This window comes from Dasypus novemcinctus, chromosome 6 (genome assembly GCF_030445035.2).
Source record: "Dasypus novemcinctus isolate mDasNov1 chromosome 6, mDasNov1.1.hap2, whole genome shotgun sequence".
In the NCBI taxonomy this organism is placed as follows: domain Eukaryota; kingdom Metazoa; phylum Chordata; class Mammalia; order Cingulata; family Dasypodidae; genus Dasypus; species Dasypus novemcinctus.
Window position 1 is genome coordinate 136598532 of NC_080678.1, and position 24397 is coordinate 136622928.

The 24397-nt window shown below is 39.4% G+C and overlaps 1 protein-coding gene across 8 annotated transcripts in view; it reads right to left on the reverse strand.

Annotated features, from left to right (window-relative positions):
* Positions 1-24397, reverse strand: part of LOC131278854 (uncharacterized) — a 146137-nt gene that overhangs the window by 74670 nt on the left and 47070 nt on the right. For 5 of the 8 annotated variants that reach the window (XM_058299457.2, XM_058299456.2, XM_058299453.2 and 2 more), the window contains exons 5-10: positions 22883-23005; positions 22495-22587; positions 17836-18000; positions 10455-10508; positions 9464-9543; positions 1363-1551 (exon numbers count right to left, since the gene is read on the reverse strand). In XM_058299457.2, coding sequence (XP_058155440.1) covers positions 1432-1551; positions 9464-9543; positions 10455-10508; positions 17836-18000; positions 22495-22587; positions 22883-23005 — 635 coding nt within the window. In that variant the 3' untranslated portion in view covers positions 1363-1431. The remainder of the gene's footprint in view (positions 1-1362; positions 1552-9463; positions 9544-10454; positions 10509-17835; positions 18001-22494; positions 22588-22882; positions 23006-24397) is intronic. The other 3 variants (XM_071215972.1, XM_071215973.1, XM_071215971.1) reach the window with 2 other exon arrangements.

Sequence of the window (24397 nt, forward strand, 5' to 3'; positions counted from 1 at the left end):
AAGTCTACACACAAAATCCCAATGAATCTACCAAAAAAAAAAACCTCAAAGGAGTTCAGCAAGTTCACAAGATACAAGATGAACATGCAAAAATCAATTGCATTTTGTGTGATCTATTTATCTTTTTTAAAAAAGACATTTTAAAAAGCACACACACAAAAAATAATTGCATTTCTGCAACCCACAAATGAACTGGCAGAAACCAAAAGTAAAAACACAAAACTATTTATTCCAAGAAAATTAAATACTTAAGTATAAAACTAACATGTACAGGATATGCATGATGAAAATTACAAAATGCTAATGAAAGAATCAAAGAACTAAATAAATGGAGAAATGTACCATGTTCATGGATTCAAAGACTCAACATAATAAGCATGTCAATTCTCCCCAAACTTACCTACACATTTAATACACATCCTATCAAAATTTCAGCAAGGGTTTTGTACATGTAGATAAGCCTATTGTTAAAAATTGTGAGGAAAAACACAGGTCCTAGCATAGCTAAAACAATCTTGACAAAGAAAATAAAGTGGAGGAAACTTGAAGTTAAGGCTTTATGTGGAACTATGGCCATCAAGACAGTGTAGTATCAGCAGAGGGACAGACACAGATCTATAAAACAAAAGAAAACCCAGACATGGACCCACACAAGTGTTATAATTAATTTTTTATTAAAGTGCAAAATTAACTCAATGAAGGAAGGATAGCCTTTTCAACAAATGATGCTGGACCAACTGGTCAAAAATTGAACCTCAAGTTAAACTTCACACCTTATACACAAACTAACTCAGAATGAATCACAGACTTAAATATAGAATAAAGCTATTAATATATACACTTCCTGGAAGATGGCAAACTAGAAAGACATGAAACTCTCTTCTCTCCCAGAAAAATAGCTAGAGGACAGGCAGAAACAGCCTGGGGGTCGGGGGGGGGATCTTCTAGGGTTTAGAACACTGGGTGAAGGCCGGACACAGCCCAGGAGAGAGAGGGACAGAAGAAAAGAACCGTGATAACCAAACTGCAAGTTATAAAGAGGCAGCTGCTCCTGCTGGCAACCTCGCCCACACAACAGACACTTTTGAATTCTCCACCTTGGGGCCAGCAGATGCAAAGGGGGCCCCAGGGAACCACCTCCCAGGAAGCAGGAAAGAGAGGGCACAGCCTAAGGCTGACTCAGCTCTTGACCCACAGATTTGGTCTGCTGTGTCCCATGAGCCCTTCCAGGCCAGGTGTGGCTGTGCCAGTTTTTGCCTTGGGAGTTGGCAAGGGGCTAAAGAGACCCAACCCCTCAAATACCCTCCCTACTAACTGGGACTAGTTGTTGAAGACACAGAGGGCAGTGGAATTATTTCCTACCTGGGAAAAGGGAGGCGGCTGCCAGTGAAGGTTGGAGAACTGTCTCTGAGAAAGTTTAAATTATGAGGCTCAGCCTCCAGGCAGATCCTCTATCACATTGATCCGGTCCCTCTTGCTGCAAACACACTCCAACCAGTCTTTGAACTGAGAGGACTGCCAAAGAGCACCATCTTCTGAAGGACAAAAGATCTGCAATGAAGAAATTAAAAGTAAATAAGAGAGGCTTTTCTGGCCTTTATAGCCTCCTTCCCCAAGGCTCTAGGAAGCAGGTTTGCAGCCCATTACTGGGTCCAGAACCCACTTTTGAGCAACTAACAGTGACAATCCTAAAGACCCAGGTTGAAACAAGAATCAAAGAACAGCCATAACACACAGCCTCCCTCCACTAAATCCCTACAAAAGAGAAAGAAATTGAGCATCTGAGCAAACTACTTCCTAATCAGATGCCTAGATAGCAGCAAAGAACTATGAGCCATACTAAGAAAATGGAAGATGTGGCCCAAGAAAAGGAACATATCAAAGCTCCAGAAGAGATGCAGGATTTGCAAAAACTAATGAGATGCACACAAATTCCCAAAATCAAATTAATGAGTTGAAAGACAGTATAGTTAAAGAGATAAATGATATCAAGAAAACATTGAGTGAAGCGGATTTGGCCCAACGGATAGGGAGTCCCCCTACCACATGGTAGGTCCAAGGTTCAAACCCCGGGCCTCCTGATCCATGCTGTGAACTGACCCACATGCACTGCTGATGCGCACAAGAAGTGACCTGCCATGCAGGGGTGTTCCCCACGTAGGGGAGCCCCACATGCAAGGAGTGTGCCCTGTAAGGAGAGCTGCCCAGTACAAAAAAAGTACAACCTGCCCAGGAGTGGTGCCACACACATGGAGAGCTGAAGCAGCAAGATGATGCAACAACAACAAAAAAAATGAGACACAGATTCTTTGTGCCACTGACAAGAATACAAGTGGATAAGGAAGAACACACAGCAAATGGACACAGAGAGCAGACAACTGGGAGGGGGGAGGGTGAGGAAGGGTAGAGAAATGAAAAAATTAAAATAAGAAGAAAGAAAGAAGACATTGAGTCAAGAAGCGGATATGGCTCAACTGATAGAGCATCCTCCTACCATATGGAGGGCCCAGGGCTCGATACCCAGGGCCTCCTGACCCATGTGGTAAGCTGGCTGATGTGCAGTGCTGCTGCTAGCAAGGAGTACCATGCCACACAGGGGTGTCCCTGTGTAGGGGTGTCCCTGTGTAGGGGTGTCCCCATGTAGGGGTGCCCCACATGCAAGGACTGCACCCTGCAAGGATAGACACCCTGTTTGAAAAAAGCACAGCCTGCCCAGGAGTGGCGCTGCACACACAGAGAGCTGACACAGCAAGATGATGCAACAACAGCAAAAAAAAGAGACACAGTTTCCCAGTGCTGCCTGACAATGGAAGCAGACACAGAAGAACACAGAGAATGGATACAGAGAGCAGACAATGGGGGAGGAAGGGGAAAGAAAAAAATAAAATACATCTTGGAGAAAAAAAAAGACATTGAGAGAGCACAAAGAAGAATTTGAAAACCTGAATAGAAAAGTAACAGCTCATGGGAATGAAAGAAATGATAGGTGAGATCAAAAATACTTTAGAGGGAATTGTGGGAAGATAGTGATGGGCTAACAGGCAGAGCTGGATACTCTCACAAAAACTCCAGAGAAAGAGTCAAAAGCTGTGCATGGGAACTGCTGTGAGGGTCTGCAGACCAGGACAGTGCTACACAACTCCCAGAAGGGTGAGGGACAGAGAGGTGAAGAAGCCAAAAAGACAAACCTGAGTTCCCAAGCCCCTGAGGCAGCCAGGAGAGGCTCTCCTCCCTCACCCCCAAGATATTAAGCTGGGGTAAAACCCCTGGCTCACTGTAGCCAACTGAGAGGGGAACAGACATCTTCCTCCCTGTCAGATGTTTCAAAGGAAAAGGGAGGGGAGGATGGGCTGCTTTCCTTCAGTGAATTCGGCCAGCAGAGCCCTCTTTGAATCTCTGATCTGGAGATTCAACAAAGGAACACAGGAAAGCCAAGACTGAAACACCTCTGTGGAAAGATGCACTGTCTAGTGCCATCTGCTGGCGGTTCTGGAAACTGCACTGACAAAAACTGTGCTCTCTGTATCCAGTCCCTGGGAGAAAACCTGCACCCTACTGGTGATTCCCTGGCCTGGTTTTGAAAGCCTAAGCTGGGAAATTTTAAAGTCTGAGAATAAGTTGAACAAAATATCAAAGAAGAGCTGTTGGGGGAGAAGGGGAACAATAGGCAAGAGAGAGAAATTAGCCATCAGAGGAAATACACCAAGATATTCAGATGCCTGATGCCTTGACATCAGCAAAAAATTACAAGCCATACTAGGCCCAGCCAAAAGAACTAACCAAATATCCTGAAGAAATATAGGGTTTAATACAATTAATCAGTGATAATCACACAACTCTCCAAATCGCTTCAAAGAATTTAAAGAATATATGACGAAAGAAGTAAAGGATATTAAGAAGACACTGGGAGAGCACAAAGAACAATTTGAAAGCCTGCAAAGAAAAGTAACAGAATTTATGGGAATGAAAGTCATGATAGACAAGATTAAAAATACATTAGAGGCACATAAGAGCACATTTGAATTGCTTGAAGACAGAATCAGTGATTTTGAAGACAGAACATCAGAACTGGAAAAGACAGGAGAACACAAAGAGAAGAGAATGGAAAAAATGGAACAGAGTCCCAGGGAACTGAATGACAATGCAAAATGCATAAACATTTGCATTACTGGGGTCCCAGAAGAAGAAAAGAATGGAAAGGGGGCAGAAAGAATATTTGAGGAAATAATGACTGAGAACTTCCCAACCCTTATACAAATATCAATATCCAAGAAGGACAACACATCCCAAACAGAATAAATCCAAATAGACCTACCCAAGACACCTACTATTCAGAATGACAAATAACAGAGAGAGAGAATTCTGAAAGCAGCAAGAGAAAAGCAAAGCATCGCATACAAGGAAAACTAGATAAGATTAAGTGCAGACCTCTCATCAGAAACCATGGAAGAGAGAAAAGAGTGGTATTATGCATTTAATGTACTGAAAGAATAAAACTGCCAGCAAGAATTCCGTATCCAGCAAAGCTGTCCTTTAAAAATGAGGGTAAGTTTAAAGTCTTCACAGATAAAAACTGATAAAATATGATACCAAAAGACCAGATTTGCAAAAGATACTAAAGGAGGTGCTGCAGCCTGAAAGGAAAAATCAAGGGTGAGAGATTTGGAGAAGAGTTTAGAAATAAAGATTATTAGGAAGAGTGTAAACTAAAGGATAAGAAGACAGACAATAGAACAATATGACAACAGAGAGCCAAAGAATAAAATGGATGAAGCAATTTGAAGTTATCGAGTATCCCTTCACATCTATTCGATGAACCCTGAAATATGGAAAGAAGACCTTTCTCAGGTGAGAACACTTCAGGAGAAGCAGAAAGTGGCATAGAAGATTAAAAAGAGTGAATCAAAAGCAATAGCTCCCCCCCCCCCCCCAGCTTGGGGCATGATGAAAACAATCAATGCATCTGGAAAAAAAAAATCTTGACCAAAATGGGGGAAAGCTAAAGACAAATGAGCTTGTATGGCTGAGACTTGAAAGTGAGTCAGGAGGCCATCCCAGAGATAGTGCTTATGCACATACCAACAGGATTTCATTGACAGCCAAAGTAGGTACTACCCCAAATAGTGAAGTTCCTCAGGGATACGGAGACATCCAGATCCTGTAGTAAGGGCAGATAGCTCAGGAATTTGGCCTCTTGCCAGAAAGCCCTAATCTGGTATTTATGTTCCCCAGTGTGACAGAGTTAGACCCAGCAGTGGTTTCCCTATGCAGGTTCTTCTGTCCTTCTATTTGAACCTATAATTAGTACTAGAGTTGGTAGGTGGACATCCAAGAGACTTAAATCTTTGAGCTGTCCATGTGCCAACTGAGACATGAATCTCAATGGAGTTGCAACACCTACTCTCCAATTCAATGGACTCACTCAGGACAACTAACAGGGAGGAGATGATGGACAAACAACATACCAAGGAACCAAGAGTGCCTACAATTGCAAGCAAGAGTGTCCCATCCAGCAGATGTATGAAATCAAAGCCCCTCAATTAATGGAGTGGGCAAACCATCCCAGAGTCCTCAGGATTGAGAAATGAACTATGGACTAAAATAAACCTACTAGAATTCTACTATAGACTTACTGTGATTCTAGCAATAGAGGAAATATCATTGTTTTGGAGGCAGTGACCCATGAATGTTCTGGGGTTAGGGAGAGGGAAAAACACGTGTAATAGGGGGTGTTTTTGAGACTTAGGAATCATCCTGAATGACATGATGATGACAGATATAAGCCATTATATATCTGGCCATAATTTAGAATCGAATGGGAGAGAGTGTAAACTACAATGTAAACTATAATCCATGCTTAGTGACAATGCTCCAAAATGTGTCGATGAATTGCAACGAATGTACCACACTGATGAAAGATGTTGCTAACATGGGAAAATGTGGGAGGTGTGGGGAGAAGGGCATATGGGAATCCCCTATATATTCTCTGTAACATTTATGTAATCAAAGTATTGTTTAAAAAATAAAAAAGTGAAAAGAAAGAGTGAATCATCAGAAGTAACAGATTTCTCACCAAAGTCAATTCCTAACTATGACTTTGAAAGTGAAGAGATCATTCCTGTTTCTGCAGCTATTGCTGCGAAACAGAAGACAGCTTCCACAAATAAAACACTGGTTATTGTGTCTGCTTCTGTAGAGACTGTAGAGACTGTCACTGAGATGGTGCCCCAAAACCAGGTGGCTCTGTTTTTATCAAAGCCCGATGATGGAAAATGCATAGCATGAATTATTTGAATCTTTTTTTCTCATCGTTTGAAGTTTTAGACATAGAGACATTTAATCTGGAAGAACAGGGCAAAATTCCTCTTTGTAAGGTAAGTTTTTCAGATGAAGTATATAAATTGAAACAGTAGCATTATTATATAGTGTTTGGACTATGTTTTGGTAAATTATGGTTTATAGTTAAGATTAGAATTCTGGAAGAGGAATCTCCTATATTTTTTAATGTAATATTGTGTATGACCTATGTATCTTTTAAAAATAAATGAAAGATATAATATTAAAAAAGAGCAAAATGTTATTGATGTATAAATTTAATTTAATCCAAATATATGGATGGATACATTTTAAAGACAAAACTTGAAAAGCAAATTCTTAAATAGTAAGTAACTTAGTGTTATTAAAACGCTGACTCATTGACTTTTGTATTATGATAAAGGAAATAAGTGATTGCTTTCTCTCCTAGAAACATAGTGCTGTTACTATACACTCTGTTTTCCTTCCCTCTGTGCAGTAAGTTTGTCACATGGCTTAAATGTTTTTAATATTAATTTTGATTCAAAGTTGTGGTTCTGTTACATGTGGAATCTTCAAAAGCTCAGCCAAAAATGCATGCAAATTGAACATTCTGAAGTTTCTCTTAATTTTGATTTGTGCTTAAGTTCTTGGCATTAAAGAAGTTATAACAAGACAGTTGCCTCCTTCAGTATTTGTTAGATGTGTGAAGTACTGATAAGTGTCACAATGATAGTTTTATTTTTTAGATTACACTGGGTTTAGATACCACAAGTGAGTCATGTTTTAAATGTGCATTTTTTTAATGAGTGGATTTTACAGATACATCATAATAAATTGTACTGATACATTTAAAATATATATAGGGGATGATGTGGGAGAGGAAGGGGCATACATGGGAATCCCTCATACTTTCAACGTAACTTTTCTGTGATCTAAAACCTCTTTAAAAATAAAGTTCATTATAGTAAAAGAAAAAAACAATTAGAAGCATACAACAACATATCAAAATGATAGAAGAAAGAATAAGTGATACCAAAGACAGAACAGCTGAAATTAAAGAGAGAAAAGAACAAAGAGAGAAAAGAATGGAAAAAACTGAGCATGGTTCAGGTAGTTCAGTGATAACAAATGCAACAAAGTATATGTCATGGGAGTTCCAGAAGGACAAGAAAAGGGAATGGGAACAAAAAGAGTATTTGCAGAAATAGCTGATAATTTGCCAACTCTCACAAAAGAAATGAACTTACTTTTCCAAGAAGTCCAGAGTATATCAGAACAAATGAGAAGAGACCTAGTCCAAGACACATACTACTCAGAATGTCAGCTGTCAAAGATAAAGAGAAAATTCTGAGAGTAGCAAATGAGAAGCAAACCATCACACACAAGGGATGCCCAGTAAAACTGGGTGGATTTCTCATCAGAAACCATGAAGGCAAGAAGACAGTGATACGGTACAATGAGGATACTGGAAGATAAAACCTACCAGCTGAAAATTTTTTGTCCAGGGAAGCAGATGTGGCTCAACTGATAGAGTGTCCACCTACCATATGGGAGGTCCAGGATTCAAACCCAGGGCCTCCTGACCCATCTGGTGAGCTCACCCACACACAATGCTGATGCCGTGCCATGCAGGGGTGTCTCCCACATAGGGGAGCACTACACACAAGAAGTGTGCCCTGCAAGGAGAGCCGCCCTACACAAAAAAAGCACAGCCTGCCCAAAAGTGGTGTCACACACTCAGAAAGCTGATGCAGCAAGATGACACAAGGGAAGCACACTTGGCTCAGTGGATAGAGCATCTGCCTACCACATGGGAGGTCCAGGGTTCAAACCCTGGGCCTCCTTGACCCATATGGAGCTGACCCATGCGCAGTACTGACGTGCACAAGGAATGCTGTGCCACCCAGGGGTGTCCCCCGCATAGGGAAGCCCCACACACAAGGAGTGCGCCCCATAAGGAGAGCCACCCAGCGCGAAAGAAAGCCCAGCCAGGAGTGGTGCCACACACATAGAGAGCTGATGTAGCAAGATGACGCAACAAAAATAGACATAGATTCCTGGGCCGCTGACAAGAATAGAAGCGGACACAGAAAGAACACACAGTGAATGGACACAGAGAGCAGACAATGAGGAGGGGAGGGGAGAGAAATAAATAAAAAATAAATCTTTAAAAAAAAAGAAAATTCTTTATCCAACAAAATTGTCCTTCAAATATAAAGGCAAGCTTAAAATATTCACAAACAAACAGAAACTAAGAGAGTTCGTAAAAAAGGATCTACCTTTGTGCGGAATATTAAAGAAAGCCTAGGGCCTCAGAGAAAAAGACAAAAGAGAGCCTTGAGGGAAGCAGACATGGCTCAACTGATAGAGCATCCACCTACCACAACGAAGGTCCAGGGTTCAAACCCAGGGCTTCCTGACCCATGTGGTGAGCTGGCCCATGTGCAGCATGCCATGCACAAGGAGTGTCTTGCCACTCAAGGGCACCCCTGTGTAGGGGTGCCCCACACACAAGGTGTGTGCCCCACAAGGAGAGCCGCCCCACATGAAAAAAGTGCAGCCTGCCCAGGAGTGGCACCACACACACAGAGAGCTGACGCAGCAAGATGACGCAACAAAAAAGAGACCAGATTCCCAGTTCCACCTGATAATACAAGGGGATGCAGAAGAACACACAGCAAATGGACACAGAGCAGACAACAGGAGGGTAGGAGGAGAAAGGGAGAGAAAGAAATGAAATAAATCTTAAAAAAAAAAAGAGAGAGGCTTGGAGGGAAGTATAGAAGAAAAGCATAAAGGATAATCAAAGGAGTAAACAGATGAAAATAAGATATGACATATGAAAAACAAAGAATAAAATGGTGGAATTAAATAATGCATTTACAGTAATATCATTGACTATATGAATGGACTAAACTCCCCATCAAAAGATACAGGCTGGGAAGCAGATGTGGGTTAACCAATTGGGCACCTGCCTACCACACGGGAGGTCCCAGGTTTGGATCCCAGTGCCTCCTAAAAGAAGATGAGCAGACACTGCCCCACTGCAATGAGTAGATGCCCCAAGCCAGCAGACACCACCCCCACTGCAACAAGTAGATGCCACAAGCCAGCAGACACCGCAGCCTGTGGGAAGCAAGTGTGGCTCAGGCTATTGGGCACTCACCTCCTTATGAGAGGTCCCAGGTTCAGTTGCCAGTGCCTCCTGGAGAAGGTGAGCAAACAGTGAGCAGAGGAGAGAACCATCTGAAGGAGGGGGTGGGTAGATAAAAAAGGAAAATAAAGTAAATAAATCTTCAAAAAAAAATAGGCTAGGGAGCAAATGTGGCTCAAGCAGTGAGGGCCTGCTTCCCACATGGGAGTTCCTGGGTTCAGTTCCCCGTGCCTCCTTAAAAAAAAAAAAACAGCTTAGGGGAGCCCATGTGGCTCAGTGGTTGAGCACAGCCTTCCCACATACGAAGTCCCGGGTTCAACACTAGCCCCAGTAGCTAAAAAGGAAAAAAAAAAAAAAGATATAGGCTGACTGAATGGATAAAAAAACATCAGCCAACCATATGCTGCCTACAAGAGACTCACCTTAGACCCAGTGATAAAAACAGGCTGAAAGTAAAAAGTTGGAAAAAGATACTTCCCACAAATAATAACCCAAAAAGAGCAGGGCTAGCTATACTAATATTAGACAAAGCAGACTTTCATTGCAAAAAAGTTATGAGATAAGAAAGCCATTTTATATATATAAATATATATATATTTTTTTACAGAAAACTCTGCACCTTTTTTTCATTCCATGTCTTTTTTTAAAATTGACTTTTTAAAAATGTTTTTCCATTATATATTAATAAAAGAGACAGTCCATAGGAATATAGAACAGTTGTAAATATCTATGGACCTACCAGGGTGCTCCAAAATACATAAGACAAACTGACAAAACTGAAGGGAGAAATAGACATCTCTACAATAAAGGAGGGGGAGCAGATGTGGCTCAAGCAGTTGAGCACCCACCTCCCACAAAGGAGGTCCTGGATTCAGTTCCCAGTGCCTCCTAAAGAAGACAAACAGACACAATGAGATGATGCAACAAACTGAGGCAACAAGCTGACAAGTAAGCAGACACAGCAAGCAGGGAGGAGATGTGGCTCAAGCAGTTGGGCACCCACCTGCCACATGGGAGGTCATGGGAGGTCCTGTGTGGGTCTGGTTCCCAGTGTCTTCTAAAGAAGATGAGCAGACAATAATCAGACACGATTAGCAAACAACATGCAGAGACAAGCAGACACAGCAAGCAAACAACAAGCAGACAGACAAGGGAGCCATCTGGAGGGGGGAAAAATAGTAGATTTCAACAGACCACTCACATCGTAGATAGAACTAGACAGAAGATCAACAAGGAGACAGAGAAATTGAACAACATGATAAACAGGTTAGACCTAACAGATATATACAGAACATTACACCTAAACTCAGCGGGTTATACATTCTTCTCAAGTGCCCATGGATCTTTTTCCAGGATAGACCGTATGTTGGGAACAATGCAGCTCTCAATAAATATAAAAAGATTGAAATTATACAAAGCACCTTTTCAGATCATAATGGAATGAAACTGGAAATCAATATTTGACAGGAAAGATGTAAATTTACAAATATATGGATCTAAACAATATACTTTTAAATAATCAGTGGGTCAAAGAAGAAATGTAAGTATAATCAGTAAATATATTGAGACAAATGAAAATGAGAACTCAAGTTATCAAAAATTATGGGACACAGTGAAGACAGTCTTGAGAGGGAAATTTATAGCCCTAAATGCCTATATTAAAAAAGAAGGAAGAGCTAAAATCAAAGACCTAAGTGAACAACTGGAGAAACTAGGAAAAAAACAGCAAACAAATCCCAAATCAAGCAGAAGGAAAGAAGTAATAAAAATCAGAGCAGGAAAAATGAAATCGAGAACAAAAAAACAGTAGAGAAAATCAACAAAACCAAAAGCTGGTTCTTTGAGAAGATCAAAAATAACAAACCCTTAGCTAGACCAACAAGAAAAATAAGAGAAGATACAAATAAATACAATCAGAAATGAAAAGGGGGAAGTTACAACTGACACCATAGAAATAAAAAGGATCATAAGAGGATATAATGAGAAATTTTATGCCAACAAACTAGACAACCTAGATGAATGTACAAATTCCTAGAAATGTACAATCTACATTGACGCTAATACAAATACTAGAACTTAACAAACCAATCACATTTAGAGATTAAATCCATCATCAAAAATCTCCCAACAAAGAATTCCACCAAGCATTTCATGAAGAAGTAACACCAATCCTGTTTAACTCTTCCGAAAACTTGAAGTGGAAGGAAAATTACCCAACACATTTCATGAAGCCAACATCACCCTAATCCCAAAGCAATATAAGGACAGTACAAAAAATTACAGACAAATCTCTCTAATGAACATAGACGCAAAAATTCTCAACAAAATACTTGCAAATCAAATCCAACAGCTTATCAAAAGACTTATACTTCGCAATCAAGTGGGATTTATTTCTGGTATGCAAGGCTGGTTTAACATAAGAAAATCAATCAAAGTAATACACCACACAAATTGAAGGGGAAAAAAAAAACATATGATCATCTCAATTGATGCAGAAAAGACATTCAACAAAGTCCAGCACCCTTCCTTGATAAAAACACTTCAAATGATAGAAATAGAAGGATATGGGAAGCAGATGTGGCCCAATGGGTAGGGCATCCGCCTACCAAATGGGAGGCCCAAGGTTCAAAGGAGAGTCACCCAGCACAAAAAACGTGCAGCCTGCCCAGGAATGGCACCACACACATGGAGAGCTGATGCAGCAAGATGACGCAACAAAGAGACACACATTCCTGGTGCTGCTGACAAGAATACAGGCAGACACAGAACAACACACAGCAAATGGACACAGAGGGCAGACAACTGGGGTGGGGGGGGAGCGGGGAAGGGGAGAGAAATAAATAATAAATCTTTGGAAAAAAAAGAAAGAGAAGGATTATTCCTCAATATGCTAAGAGGCATATGTGAAAAACCCACAGCCAGCATTGTCCTCAATAGGAAAAGGATGAAAGCTTTCCCTTTAAGATCAGGAACAAAACAAGGATGCCCACTGTCACCACTGTTATTCATCACTACACTAGAAGTTCTAGCTACAGCAATGAGACAAGAAAAAATAAATAAATAAAAGGTATCCAAAAAGGAAAAGAGGAAGTAAAACATTCACTATTTGTAGATGACATGACCCTATATTTAGAAAATTCTGGAATGTCTATGATAAAGCTACTTGAGCTAATAAATGAGTTCAGCAAAGTGGTAGGATACAAGATCAACATGCAAAAATCAATAATGTTTCTCTAAACTAGTACTGAACAATCTGAGCAGGAATTCAGAGGGGAAATTCCATTTACAATAGCAATGAACAGACTCAAAAACTTAAGAATCAATTTCACCAAAGTAGTACAGGACCTGTATTCAGAAAACTACAAAACAATGCTAAAAGAAATCAACAGAGACCTAAACAAACAGAAAGACATACCATGAACTATTTTTGGAGCTGAAATCTTTGTACTATTAAAGCAACTAGTTTCTAATTTCCAGTTTCTGCATAGAATCACACAAGTGGTTTATGGAGTATTTGGATTGCAATTATAAATGATTTTTGATATGCAAGTTAGTATTCTCAGTTGATTTTATTTTATATTCCTAATGGGATGTTAAAGCCATTTTGTCTTTTGTTTTTTTCCTAAAGGAAAAGAGAACCCACGCTTTTATGGACACTAGGTAAACACCTTCAGCTTAAAATTTTGGTTAAATATTTTACTTTATTGTTATCTTCCAGGTGTCTAAATCTCCAGTCTGTCTGTTGTACTTGTAATTTAACTCTGTAATGGAATAGTTTGTTGCCAATTATTTATATTAAGTAATTTTTAAATATTTACAATATTGTTAACTAATACACTATTAAGTTATTGGCCAAAAAAAAGGACATTCCATGTTTGTGGACTGGATGACTAAGTATCTTGAAGATGGTAATCCTACCCAAACTGATTTATAGATTCAATGCAACACCAATCAAAATCCCAATAACCTACTTTAAAGAAATAGAAAAGGCAAATACCAAATTTATTTGGAAGGGATAGTGTACCCAAATAGCCAAGAGCATTCTACAAAAGAAGAGTGACATGGGAGGAATTTCACTGCCTGACCTTGAAACATACTACAAAGCAACAGTGGTCAAAACAGCATGGTATTGGCATTATGACAGACACATCCATCAGTGGAATAGAATTGACAAACAGAAATAAACCTTCATCTCTATGGCCAACTGGTTTTTGACAAACATACTAAAGCCATGTTAACAGGACAAAACAGTCTCTTCAACAAATGGTGCTGGGAGAACTGGATATCTATAGCTTCTCCCTATATAAGAATCAACTCAAAATGGATCAAAGACCTAAATATAAAAGCCAGGACCATAAAACCCCTAGAAGATAACATAGGGAAGCATCTCAAAGATTGTGTAGTAGGTGGTGGTTTATTGGACCTTACACTGAAGCACAAGCAACAAAAAAATAAATAAATGGGAGATCCTCAGAATTAAACACTTTTGCATCTCACAGTACTATGTCAAAAGGGTAAAAAGGTTGGCAACTCAATAGGAGAAAATATTTGGAAATCACATCTGATAAGGATTTAATATCCATGACATAAAGAGATGTTACAACTCAACAATAAAAAGACCAACAACCCAATTTAAAAATGGGCAAAAGACTTAACAGACATATGTACAAAGAAGAAATACAATTGGAAAAAAAAAACATGAAAAAATGTTCAACATCACTAGCAATCAGAGAAATGCAAGTCAGAGATAAAAATGAGTTATTTCACACCTGTGAGAATGGCCACTATTTAAAAAGACAGAGATCTACAAGAGTTGGAGAGGATGTGGAAAGATAAGAACACTTATTCACTGTTGGTGGGAATGCAGAATGGTACAGCCACTGTGGAGAACTGTTTGGAAGTTCCTAAAGAAGTTGAATATAGATTTGCCATGTGGCCCTACAATACCACCACTGGATATATGCCTGGAAGAACTAAGAGCAGTGACACGAACAGACATCTGCACACCGAAGTACACAGCAGCGTTATTCATGATTGCCAAAAGCTGGAAACAACCCAAGTGTCCATCAACCAACGAACGGATAAACAAACTGATATTTCACATGATGAAAATTACACAGCTGTAAGAAGAAATGTCATAAAGCATATGACAACATGGATGAACCAAGAGGACATTAGGTTGAGAAAAGCCAGACACAAAAGGACAAATATTGTATGATTATGTTACTATGAACTAAATATATTGAGCAAAATATTGTACGATTCCATTTATATAAAATGTAAATATAAATCAATTTATAAAGATGAAATTAGATTAGTAGTTAGGTAGGGCTGGGGAAGAAATGCCAATGGGTATGGAGTTTTTCTTTTTGGAATAAAACTGTTCTAAAGTTTCTTGTGGTGATGAATGCACAATATTGTGATTATACTAAAATCCATTGATTATACACTTTGGGTAGATCATATGCTATGTAAATATATCTCAATAAAACTATTTCTGACTACTGAAAGAATAGCTAGAAATAGCAGCTATGTACAGCAGGGGAAACAAGAGCAATTGAGAGCTGAAGAATTTTCTTGTTTGTCTGTTTTTTGTCAATTATTATTACTGAAATAATGAAAATGCTCTAATAACGACTGAAGTGATGAATGCACAACTATGTGATTATACCAAATACCAATGATTGTACACTTTGAATGAATTGTATGCTTTATTAATACATATCAACAAAATTGATTTGCTAAAAAAATTTTTAAGAGAAAATAAAGATATAAACTTTTAGAAAAAAATGGGAGAAAATCTTCACAATCAAGCAAGAGGCAAAAAATTCCTATACTTGACACCAAAGTACAATCCATAAAAGGAAAAATTAATAAACTGGACTTCATCAAAATTAAAAACTTTCATTCTGGGGAGTGGACATGGCTCAAGTGGTTGAGCACCTGGTTCCCACATGGGAGGTCCCAGGTTCAGTTCCCAGTGCCTCCTAAAAAGCAACCACCACAACAACAAGCAAAACAAAATACCAGCTCAGCGGAGCCAAAAATCTTTCACTCTGCAAAAGATCATGTGAAGAGAATGAAAAGACAGGCTACAGACTAGGAGAAAATTATTTGCAAATCACATATCTGGCAAAATACTAGTATTTAGAATAAAGAACTCTCAAAATTCAACCATTAAAACTCATTAAATGCAATGAATGTACCACACTAATGAAAGAAGTTATCTATGTGGGAGGAGTGGGGGTGTGGGGAGTGGGATGTATGGGAACCTCATATTTTTTAATGTAACATTTTGTGTTATCTATGTATCTTTAAAAAAAAGATATTAAAAAAGGGGGGGAAATCCAATTAGAAAGAGGGTTGCATGAAGAGACATTTCACCGAAGAATATTTACAGCTGGCAATAATCACATGAAAAGATGTTCAACACCATCAGCTATCAGGGAACTGCAAATTAAAACCACAATGATATATTACTACACACCTATCAGAATGGCTAAAATTTAAAAATAGTGACAATATCAAATGCTGGTGAGGATATGGAGAAACTGGATCACTAATATATTGCTGGTGGAAATGTAAAATAGTGCAGCCACTCTGGAAAAGTATGGTAATTTCTCAAAAAATACACATGCACTACCCTACCATGCAGCAACTGCACTCTTGGGCATGCATCTCAGAGAAATGAAGACTTATGTTCACACAAAAATCTCTAACCATGTTATACCAGCTTTATTCATCATAGACAAAAAATGGAAATAGCCCAGATGTCCTTCGGCAGGTGAATAGCCAATAAACTGCAGTACACCCATACCATGGCATATTACTCAGCAGTAAGAAGGAACAAATTATTGATATACATAAAAACTTGGATGAATCTCCAGGGAATTATGCTGAGTGAAAAAAGCCACTTTTAAAAAGTTACATGCTGTATGTTCCCATTCATACAGCATTTTTAAAGTGACAACATTTAGAAATGAAGCACACATTCCTGGCTGCCAGGAGTTAGGGATGGATGAGGGGCACAAGAGGGAGGTGGGTGATCATTATAAAAGGACAGCACACAAAATCCTTGTGGTAATGGAATAGTTCTTTATCCTGACTATGGTGGTGGATACACAAACCTACATGTGATAAAGCTGTACAGGACTAAATACACACACACATAAATGAGAATAGTAAAATTAGGAAAATGTGAACATGATCAGTGCATTGCATCAATGCCATTATCCTGTTTGTGATACTGTGCTATAGTTTTGCAAGAAGTTATCTTTGGAAAAATTAGGTAAAGGGTACATGGGATTACTATGATTTCTTACAAATGCAGTTTACAATCTAAAATAATCTTATCAAAAATTTCCATTAAAACAAAAAAATACATAGATATTAAGTATGGGAAACCTTATACATTTCATGATTCAAAAGGAACCATAAAAGATTCCTTTCCACAGTATGTCTATAGCAGAATACCTTCAACAAAAATGCATCATATCTGAAACAGGTATTCTAAGATAATACTTTAAGATCAAAGTTTTAATTCCCAAATTAAACCCAAATCCCAAACTAACATAGTTTCCTTCAGATAAGATAAGAGAATATTTATGGCCAAAGGTTATCTCACATTCACTACATTCATAAAATTTTTCTACTATATCTGTTTTCTGATATGTAGGAAGGTTTGGCTTCTTGCAAAATGCACCAGTATACTGATTAGTTTTATAGGCTTTCTTTCCTATATGTGTCTGTTGATGCTCAGTGAAATCTGGCTTCTTGCAGAATATCTCCCAGTTTTCATTAGAGTCAAATGTACTCTCTCCTTTATAAGTTCTCTGAGTGTGAGTGGAGAGTGACTTTCTGCTGAAACTCTTCTCACTCACGTTACACTCAACGTATTTCTCCCCCACCAGAACTCTACGGTGATTAATTAGAGCTGACTTTTCCCCAACAGACCTCCTCCCACAGTCATTAAATTCACAGCGACTCTCCCTTATGCAAGGTCTGTGGTGGACAAGAAGGGTCAAATTATTAGAAAAGGTTTTCGCATATTTATTATACTCACAGGGCTTCTCCCATGAGCATGCTCTTTTATGGGTATGAGGGCTGCCTCCTCATGGAAGGCTTTCCTGCATTCATTATATTCAGAAGACTGCTTCCAAGTCTGAATATTGTGATGCTGAAACAGGTCCTCGTTTCCACGATGGCTTTTCCAATTCCATCATATGCAAAAGGTTCCTCTCTGGAATGAGGATTCTCATGCTTGGTACAGAGGTGCAATTTCCCATGTGTATTAAACTCCTCTGGTTTATTTACGAAAGAGTTTCTATTACTAATAATTAATTCTGAAATATAATTCAAACTCATTCCATATGGGTCACATTTACCAGATATTCTTGATGAAGCAGGGTTTGTGTCCAGATAAAATGTTTTTCCTAATGTACTACTCCTTGCCTGAGACAATGTTTTGCTGTTGATGAACTCGACTTCCTGCAGATGCTGGTCTTGGTTTTCCTGGCTCTTCTCCACCAGGTCATCAACTATGAAGAAATCTAGAATGAGAATAATTTATCATAGTTTATAAATGTTAACACAGGAAAAGGAAATGTATACTCAAATGTCTTATTATAACCCAGCCTTTGGTTGTGAAAGTGATCCCAAAGGCATCATCCTTCTTGGCTCTCGTATGTGTGGAAAAAAACAAATAACTTGCAGTAGGGGAAAATTACAGGGCCTCCAGCAATAAAACACAATAATCTGACCTTTTGCCAATGTAACTTAAAAAAATGGATAGAGAATTTGAAATAAACATAAACAACAATAAAACAAATGTTTGACTAACTGCTTGGTCCTGGAATGGGGAACCTCACAGAAAACAGAATCAGCCCAACAAGTCAAAAAATAGTAAGTAGAAGCACAAGGAAAATAGTAGATAATAATGTAAGGGGAGATCTCAAAGCAACAATTAGATGGAGATCTAGATGGGGACCTCATCCCCTCTTATCTATTTTACATACAACCACCAAATTAAATTTCAAAAATAACTAATACACACATTCAAAGGAAAATTCTACTATGTGGGCTACATATGCATTCCAGCTGCAATTCACAAAAAGCACTAATGACCAATGTAAGTACACATTCAGACTGTTCTTACAACAGGGTCAGATGCATACCTTGAGTCATCTAGTATATCATCTAAAACTCAGTCTGAGGATCACTTATACAACCAATTAAGTCATCATCATTAGAGTGTAGGGTGCTTCTCTCTGCATTTGTCTTCTGATTTGTGTAATAATTGTCAAAAGTCTTCCTCTTGTCAATTTTCTGCTCTTTGACATTAAGGGCAGAAAATGAAAAATTCTGAATTCTCAACTGTGTTCAATGAAATCTCAAAAAGAAAGAAAAACTATAAAGATGTTGTCTCCAGGCTTCTCTTTTTTTATAATTTTTTTGAGGAGGTACTGGGGAGTGAACCCAGGGCCACATGCATGCAAAGCAGATGCTCAGTCACTGAGCTACACCTGCTCTGCTCCAGGCTTCTTTTATACCTTCATCATAGCCGTCACAATATTTTAGGAAATTCAATAAGAAAGCGGAAGGATGATTTAATAATGATAATTTACTTCCCTATTGTAAATATTATAATTTTTTTAGGTATCGGCAGGGGATTGAACCCAGGACCTCGCTTGTGGGAAGAAGCCAGTACTCAACTACTGAGCTACATCAGCTCCTGCATTATCTTTCTAAGGAAATTCATCATTCTTCTATTTTCTTAGCATTTCAGTCTATTTTCACATTGTTGGACATAATTAATGAGTGGTGTTTAAATAGCTGCTAAGGTGATAAAATAGCAAACTGTTTCAAATTTAGGAAAAATAAGATCAACTACAATCTTACAATGTTTCTTAGATTATAAATGGGACCAAGTGGCTCATATGGTAATTGCAAGATAGGTTTTATTCAATTAAAAACCCATAAGTAAATTTCCTTTGTTCATTCAAATTAAATTTTTATGAATTATAAAAAAATATAAAAGTCAAGAAACCACAATCATTACACAGAATTGCTCAAAAAAAAAAAAAAACTCAAAAACTAAAATTGGTCACACTGGAGCCCTGGTGGTATGGCTCTCAAACACCATGCAGCTAGATTTTTAAAAGTCCAATCTGACAATATCTTTTAATAAGAGAGTTTAGACCCTTTCAGTATACTGTAATTACTAAAATATCTGGATTTGGTTTCCTGTTTCATTTACAGTTTCCATGTGTTCATCCCATTGTTCATTTCCATTGTTTCATTATCTTTTTTTAGTCTGATCCAATATACGTGGTGATTTCCTTTCTTTTCCATTTTCTTCTCTTTAAAACTTTTAAAGCACTCTTGCTGCTCCTGTGGGGTGAACTGTGTCCCCGAGCCCCACATCTGTCAAAACTAAGTCGGGCCACTCGGGAGCCCGAGGCCGGAGCTGTGATCCCGCCCACTGCCAGGCAGGCCAGGCCAGGCCAGGCGCGGGTCAGTGAGGCACCTCCATCAGGCCAGGCACGGGTCAGCGAGGCACCGCCATCAGGCCAGGCGCGGGTCAGCGAGGCACCTCCATCAGCCAGGTCTGCAAGGAATTCAACAAGAAGACAAACGACACCGCAGAAGGCATTCCTCTGCCACTAAGATTTCTGCAAAGCCTGACAGGACATTTGAAATCAAGGCTGGACAACCCACTGTTTCCTGCCTTCTGGAATTGAGAAGGGGCCCCGGCAGAAAGAGAAAGGTGGCAGGCCTGGTGACCTTGAAGCACAGGAATGAGGTTGCCCACATCAAAGCTCAGGACAATGCCCTTCCCTGCAGACATACCCTTGTCCTCGGTTGTCCACTCCCTCATCGACTCTGCCTATTCCCTGGGCTTTCCTGTGGTGAAGGAACTGGCAGCTTTCCAGAAGAAGTGAGCCATATTTCTGGCTGCTAGAAAGAGGCAGATTTAGCAACCTGGGCAGAAGCAGCCCAGAAATGACCTCTACCCCCCCACATTCCAGGGCTTTTAAATTATACATTTGTACACATATGGCTGAACCAAGGTATCAACCCTATACAAAGACCATTGTCACCCAGAAAAATAAAATGAAAGTTTAAAGTTGTGGGAGCAAGCAGGTGCAGCTCAATGGTTTGAGCACTAGTTTCCCAAGTACAAGGTCCTGGGTTCGACCTCTCTAAAAATCAATCAATCAATCAATCAAGTTTTAAAGCTGTACATGTTACAAACTTGTATCATTTTCCAATTAAATTTTATCATTCCTATTTAACAATAAAATTTCTTCTAAACAATTAGAGGATGTTAGAACACGATTCTGATTGGCTTATATGCTACCATTTTTCAACATTTTATGTTTATTTGTGTCCTTTCTATACTGAACAGAATATTACTACCATTTTATATGACAATATTTGATTAGATAACCTATATGTTTGCTTATTTCCTCCCAAAACTGCTGCTTCCCATTTCCCCCATCTCAGTCAAAAGTATCACCATGTATCCAGTGTCTCAGGATAAAACCTCTCAGATTATCCTTGATTATTCTTTTTCATATACCCATAACCCAATCTAACAGCAAATCCTATTTGGCTACAACTTCACAATATATCAAGAGTTCAATCATATCACCTAACTTTCACAATTTCCCAACTAATACAATCCACAATCATCCTTCCCATTGACTCTGGCTAACTGATCTCCCTGGTTTTACTCTTACCCTCTTTCCCCAACCCTCTGCCAGCATTTCCACTGCCCAATAGCTAGAGATTTATATCAATCAGAGCATGTGCTCGCTTGCTCAAAACATTCCAAAGACTTTACCTCATTAGGATAAAATTACTGAATTCACAATGGCCAGTAAGACCAAGCATAACCGAGCCCCAACTACTACTGATATCATCTCTTACACGCTCCCCAGACACACTCACTTCAATATACAGCCTTGTTCATTGCTATTCTACACTCTGATCTCAGCTTGGTGGCAGGGGGTATACCATCTAGCCAGAATATTCAGAACCCACTGGCTCACTTCACCCAAATTTGTGTTAATCATCACAGTGACCTCTAAGAGGCCTTTTCCTAATTGCACTTTCATAAACAACACACCACATTACATTATCTTCTACCATTAGAATGCAGGCTTCACAACAGCAGAGTCATGATATTGTCAGCAACTATCTCCCTAGCACACAGATATAGCTGGCAGGCGTTAGGTATTAAATACTTGTTGAATGAATACATTAACAGTTAAAACAGGACAACTGACTGATACACCAATGTACATAGCCAAAAGGTGGAAGCAACCCAAGTGTCCATCAAAAAGTAAATGGATAGACAAAAGGAGTATACACTGTGTGTAGTATATACACACTGTGGAATATCACTCAGCCATAAAAAAGGAGTGGAATTCTGAGACATGTGACAACATGGATGAACCTCAAAGACATCATGTTGAGTGAAATAAGACAGACACAAGAGGACAAGTATTGTATGCATCCACATCTATGAAATACCTAGAATAAGTAAATACAGAGAGACAGAAGACAGATTAGAAGTTACCAGTGCTGGGGAATTGGGGTAAATTGGGAGTTACTGCTTAATGCGTACAGAGTTTCTATTTGGGGTGATGAAAAAGTTCTGGTAATAGATGGTGGTGCTCAAAGAACAATATTGTAAAAATAATTAACATCACTGATTCGTACACATGAAAGTGGTTAAAATGGGAAATTTTTTGAGGTATATATGTTACAACAATTTTTTAAAGGCAAATAAAATGGATACAGAAAGAATAAAAAAATACCTGTAATGAGATAAGCAAGGACTGGATTTTTGGAAGGGAAAAAAAGAGCATTTAGCTATTATCTGCAAATGTGATACATGCATCTGAGGCAGGCAGGCCAATTATTCTCAGTCACCTCCAAAGTTCTGGTAATTCTAAGGAAAGGTTCCTGAAAATTCAGAGATGCCAGTGTCTGAATGAACTCCCTGGTTGTGGCTCCCTGTGTACTCGCTAACTCACCTGGGAGGCTCTGGCTTTGGCTCTCTTCCTCTAACCATGGCTCCTCTCCTTGCTCCAACTTGAAGATCACTTCTGCTTTGGTTACACAATACCCTGTGGATGGGAAATGACAGTGTTTGGGCCAGGTGGCCTGAAGTTCAGGATTTTTAAAAGAGGACAGGGCATGCCCCAAGAAGATAGAAGCTTAACAAAAATAGGCCCACTTGAACATTTCACTGGAGAGAAGAACACAAAGTTTTTATAGTGTCCAAAAGGAATCAATCAGTTTCTGACTCCTGAATTTCAAGCTTATAAATCATTATCTCTACAAAGAAACCATGTATATATCTGCAACTAAAAAAGGAAACAAATGTTATTGGGAGTTAGATAAAACACAACCTCTACCCACTGAAAGGAGGTGGCTGTAGTTCTCCAGCATCATGTCCCTGTACAGGGTCCTGTGAGCAGGGTCCAGGTGCTGCCACTCCTCCTGGGTGGAGCCCACGGTCATGTCCCTGAATGACAGTGACCCCTGGAACAGCACATTCATATTCAATGTAAACTGACTGAACCTGGATTACATACAACATATGTTTGGTAATTAACACTTGTCACGTTAACTGTTCATAGATGAAGAGAAACTGCGACATAGGATGCCTACTACAAATATTATATGTTGTGGAAAATGAGAAATCGCTCCCCACAACATATAACATAGTATAAGGATTCTTCCAGGGCACTAATTTTATTTACACATTTTCATACTAGGTCCTGTCATCATGCCACAAGCTGTCCCAATTCCTAAAAATAAAAAGATGATTAAGAAAATAATCTGGTCAGAGGCATAAATATCAGCAATAATTATTACAGTAGAATGCTAAAAATATCTGAAAGGTGGACAAATAATTGCAAAGGAAGAAGAAAAGTTCTATTTTGAACTATCAGACTGAGCTCCATTGAGAAAAAAAGCTTTGAGTCTTGACCCATAAATCTTGTGTTCCTTATAAATATGGACTGACTACATCAACAAGGGCTTGGAGGCATAAAAATACTTGATAAATTAATGGAACTAAAAATAGCACAAGATGATAGGAGAATAGGGTTTCAGATGTATTAAGATAAAGCCTCACAGAACTTCAGGAGAGATGGCAGGGAGTAGAATTCCAGGGCTCAGTCCTTCTACCAAAACAACTATTAAAGAGGCAGAAACTGTCTGAAACAAGAATTTTGAAATCCCAGAGACCAAAAGAACTATGTACAGCATCCAGGGAAGAGTGGGAGGATGAGGCTAAAAAATTACAGTAAAGAACTGTAAATCACCCTCTCCACTCACAGCATCTATCAGTGCGCACTCCCCATTCTCACTGCAGGCCGCCATGGGGTCCAGCCCCTGGCTATACGGTGTTGACAGAAAGAGACATAAAAATCCTCCTCGCCAAGAAGAGGGCTGGGCACGGCTGATCAATGGATCATGGCCTGTGATTAGCAATTTGGATTGATCGCTGGGTCCTGGCCTTGAGGGCAGCTATTATTTCAACCCAGCCCAGGACAAAGGTGGTGGCAGCCACTGTTCAACTCCCATTACAGCCTCCCCCAAACCCAAAGACTGCAGCAGGCATTGTTTCAACCCTCCCCAGACAGAGGAGATTTAAACATGGAGCACCTCCTCAGGGGCTGCAGGAGACAATTAGCTGACGGGCTATATTTGCTGGGCAGGCCGGAAATGTTCAGCTTTGGGGACATCGGAGAAGCTCTTAGCATCCTTCCTTATCCCCTCTATAGGGCATGCGGAGGCAGCCTGCACCCGTTCTGTGGATCCCTGACCCTGTTTTGGTTAGTAAAGACCGACTTGGGAAAGTCCTCTGTGGGGTGACCCTCCTACCAGAATTTGCTCCAGGCAAAAGTAGCATGAGACAATGAAACA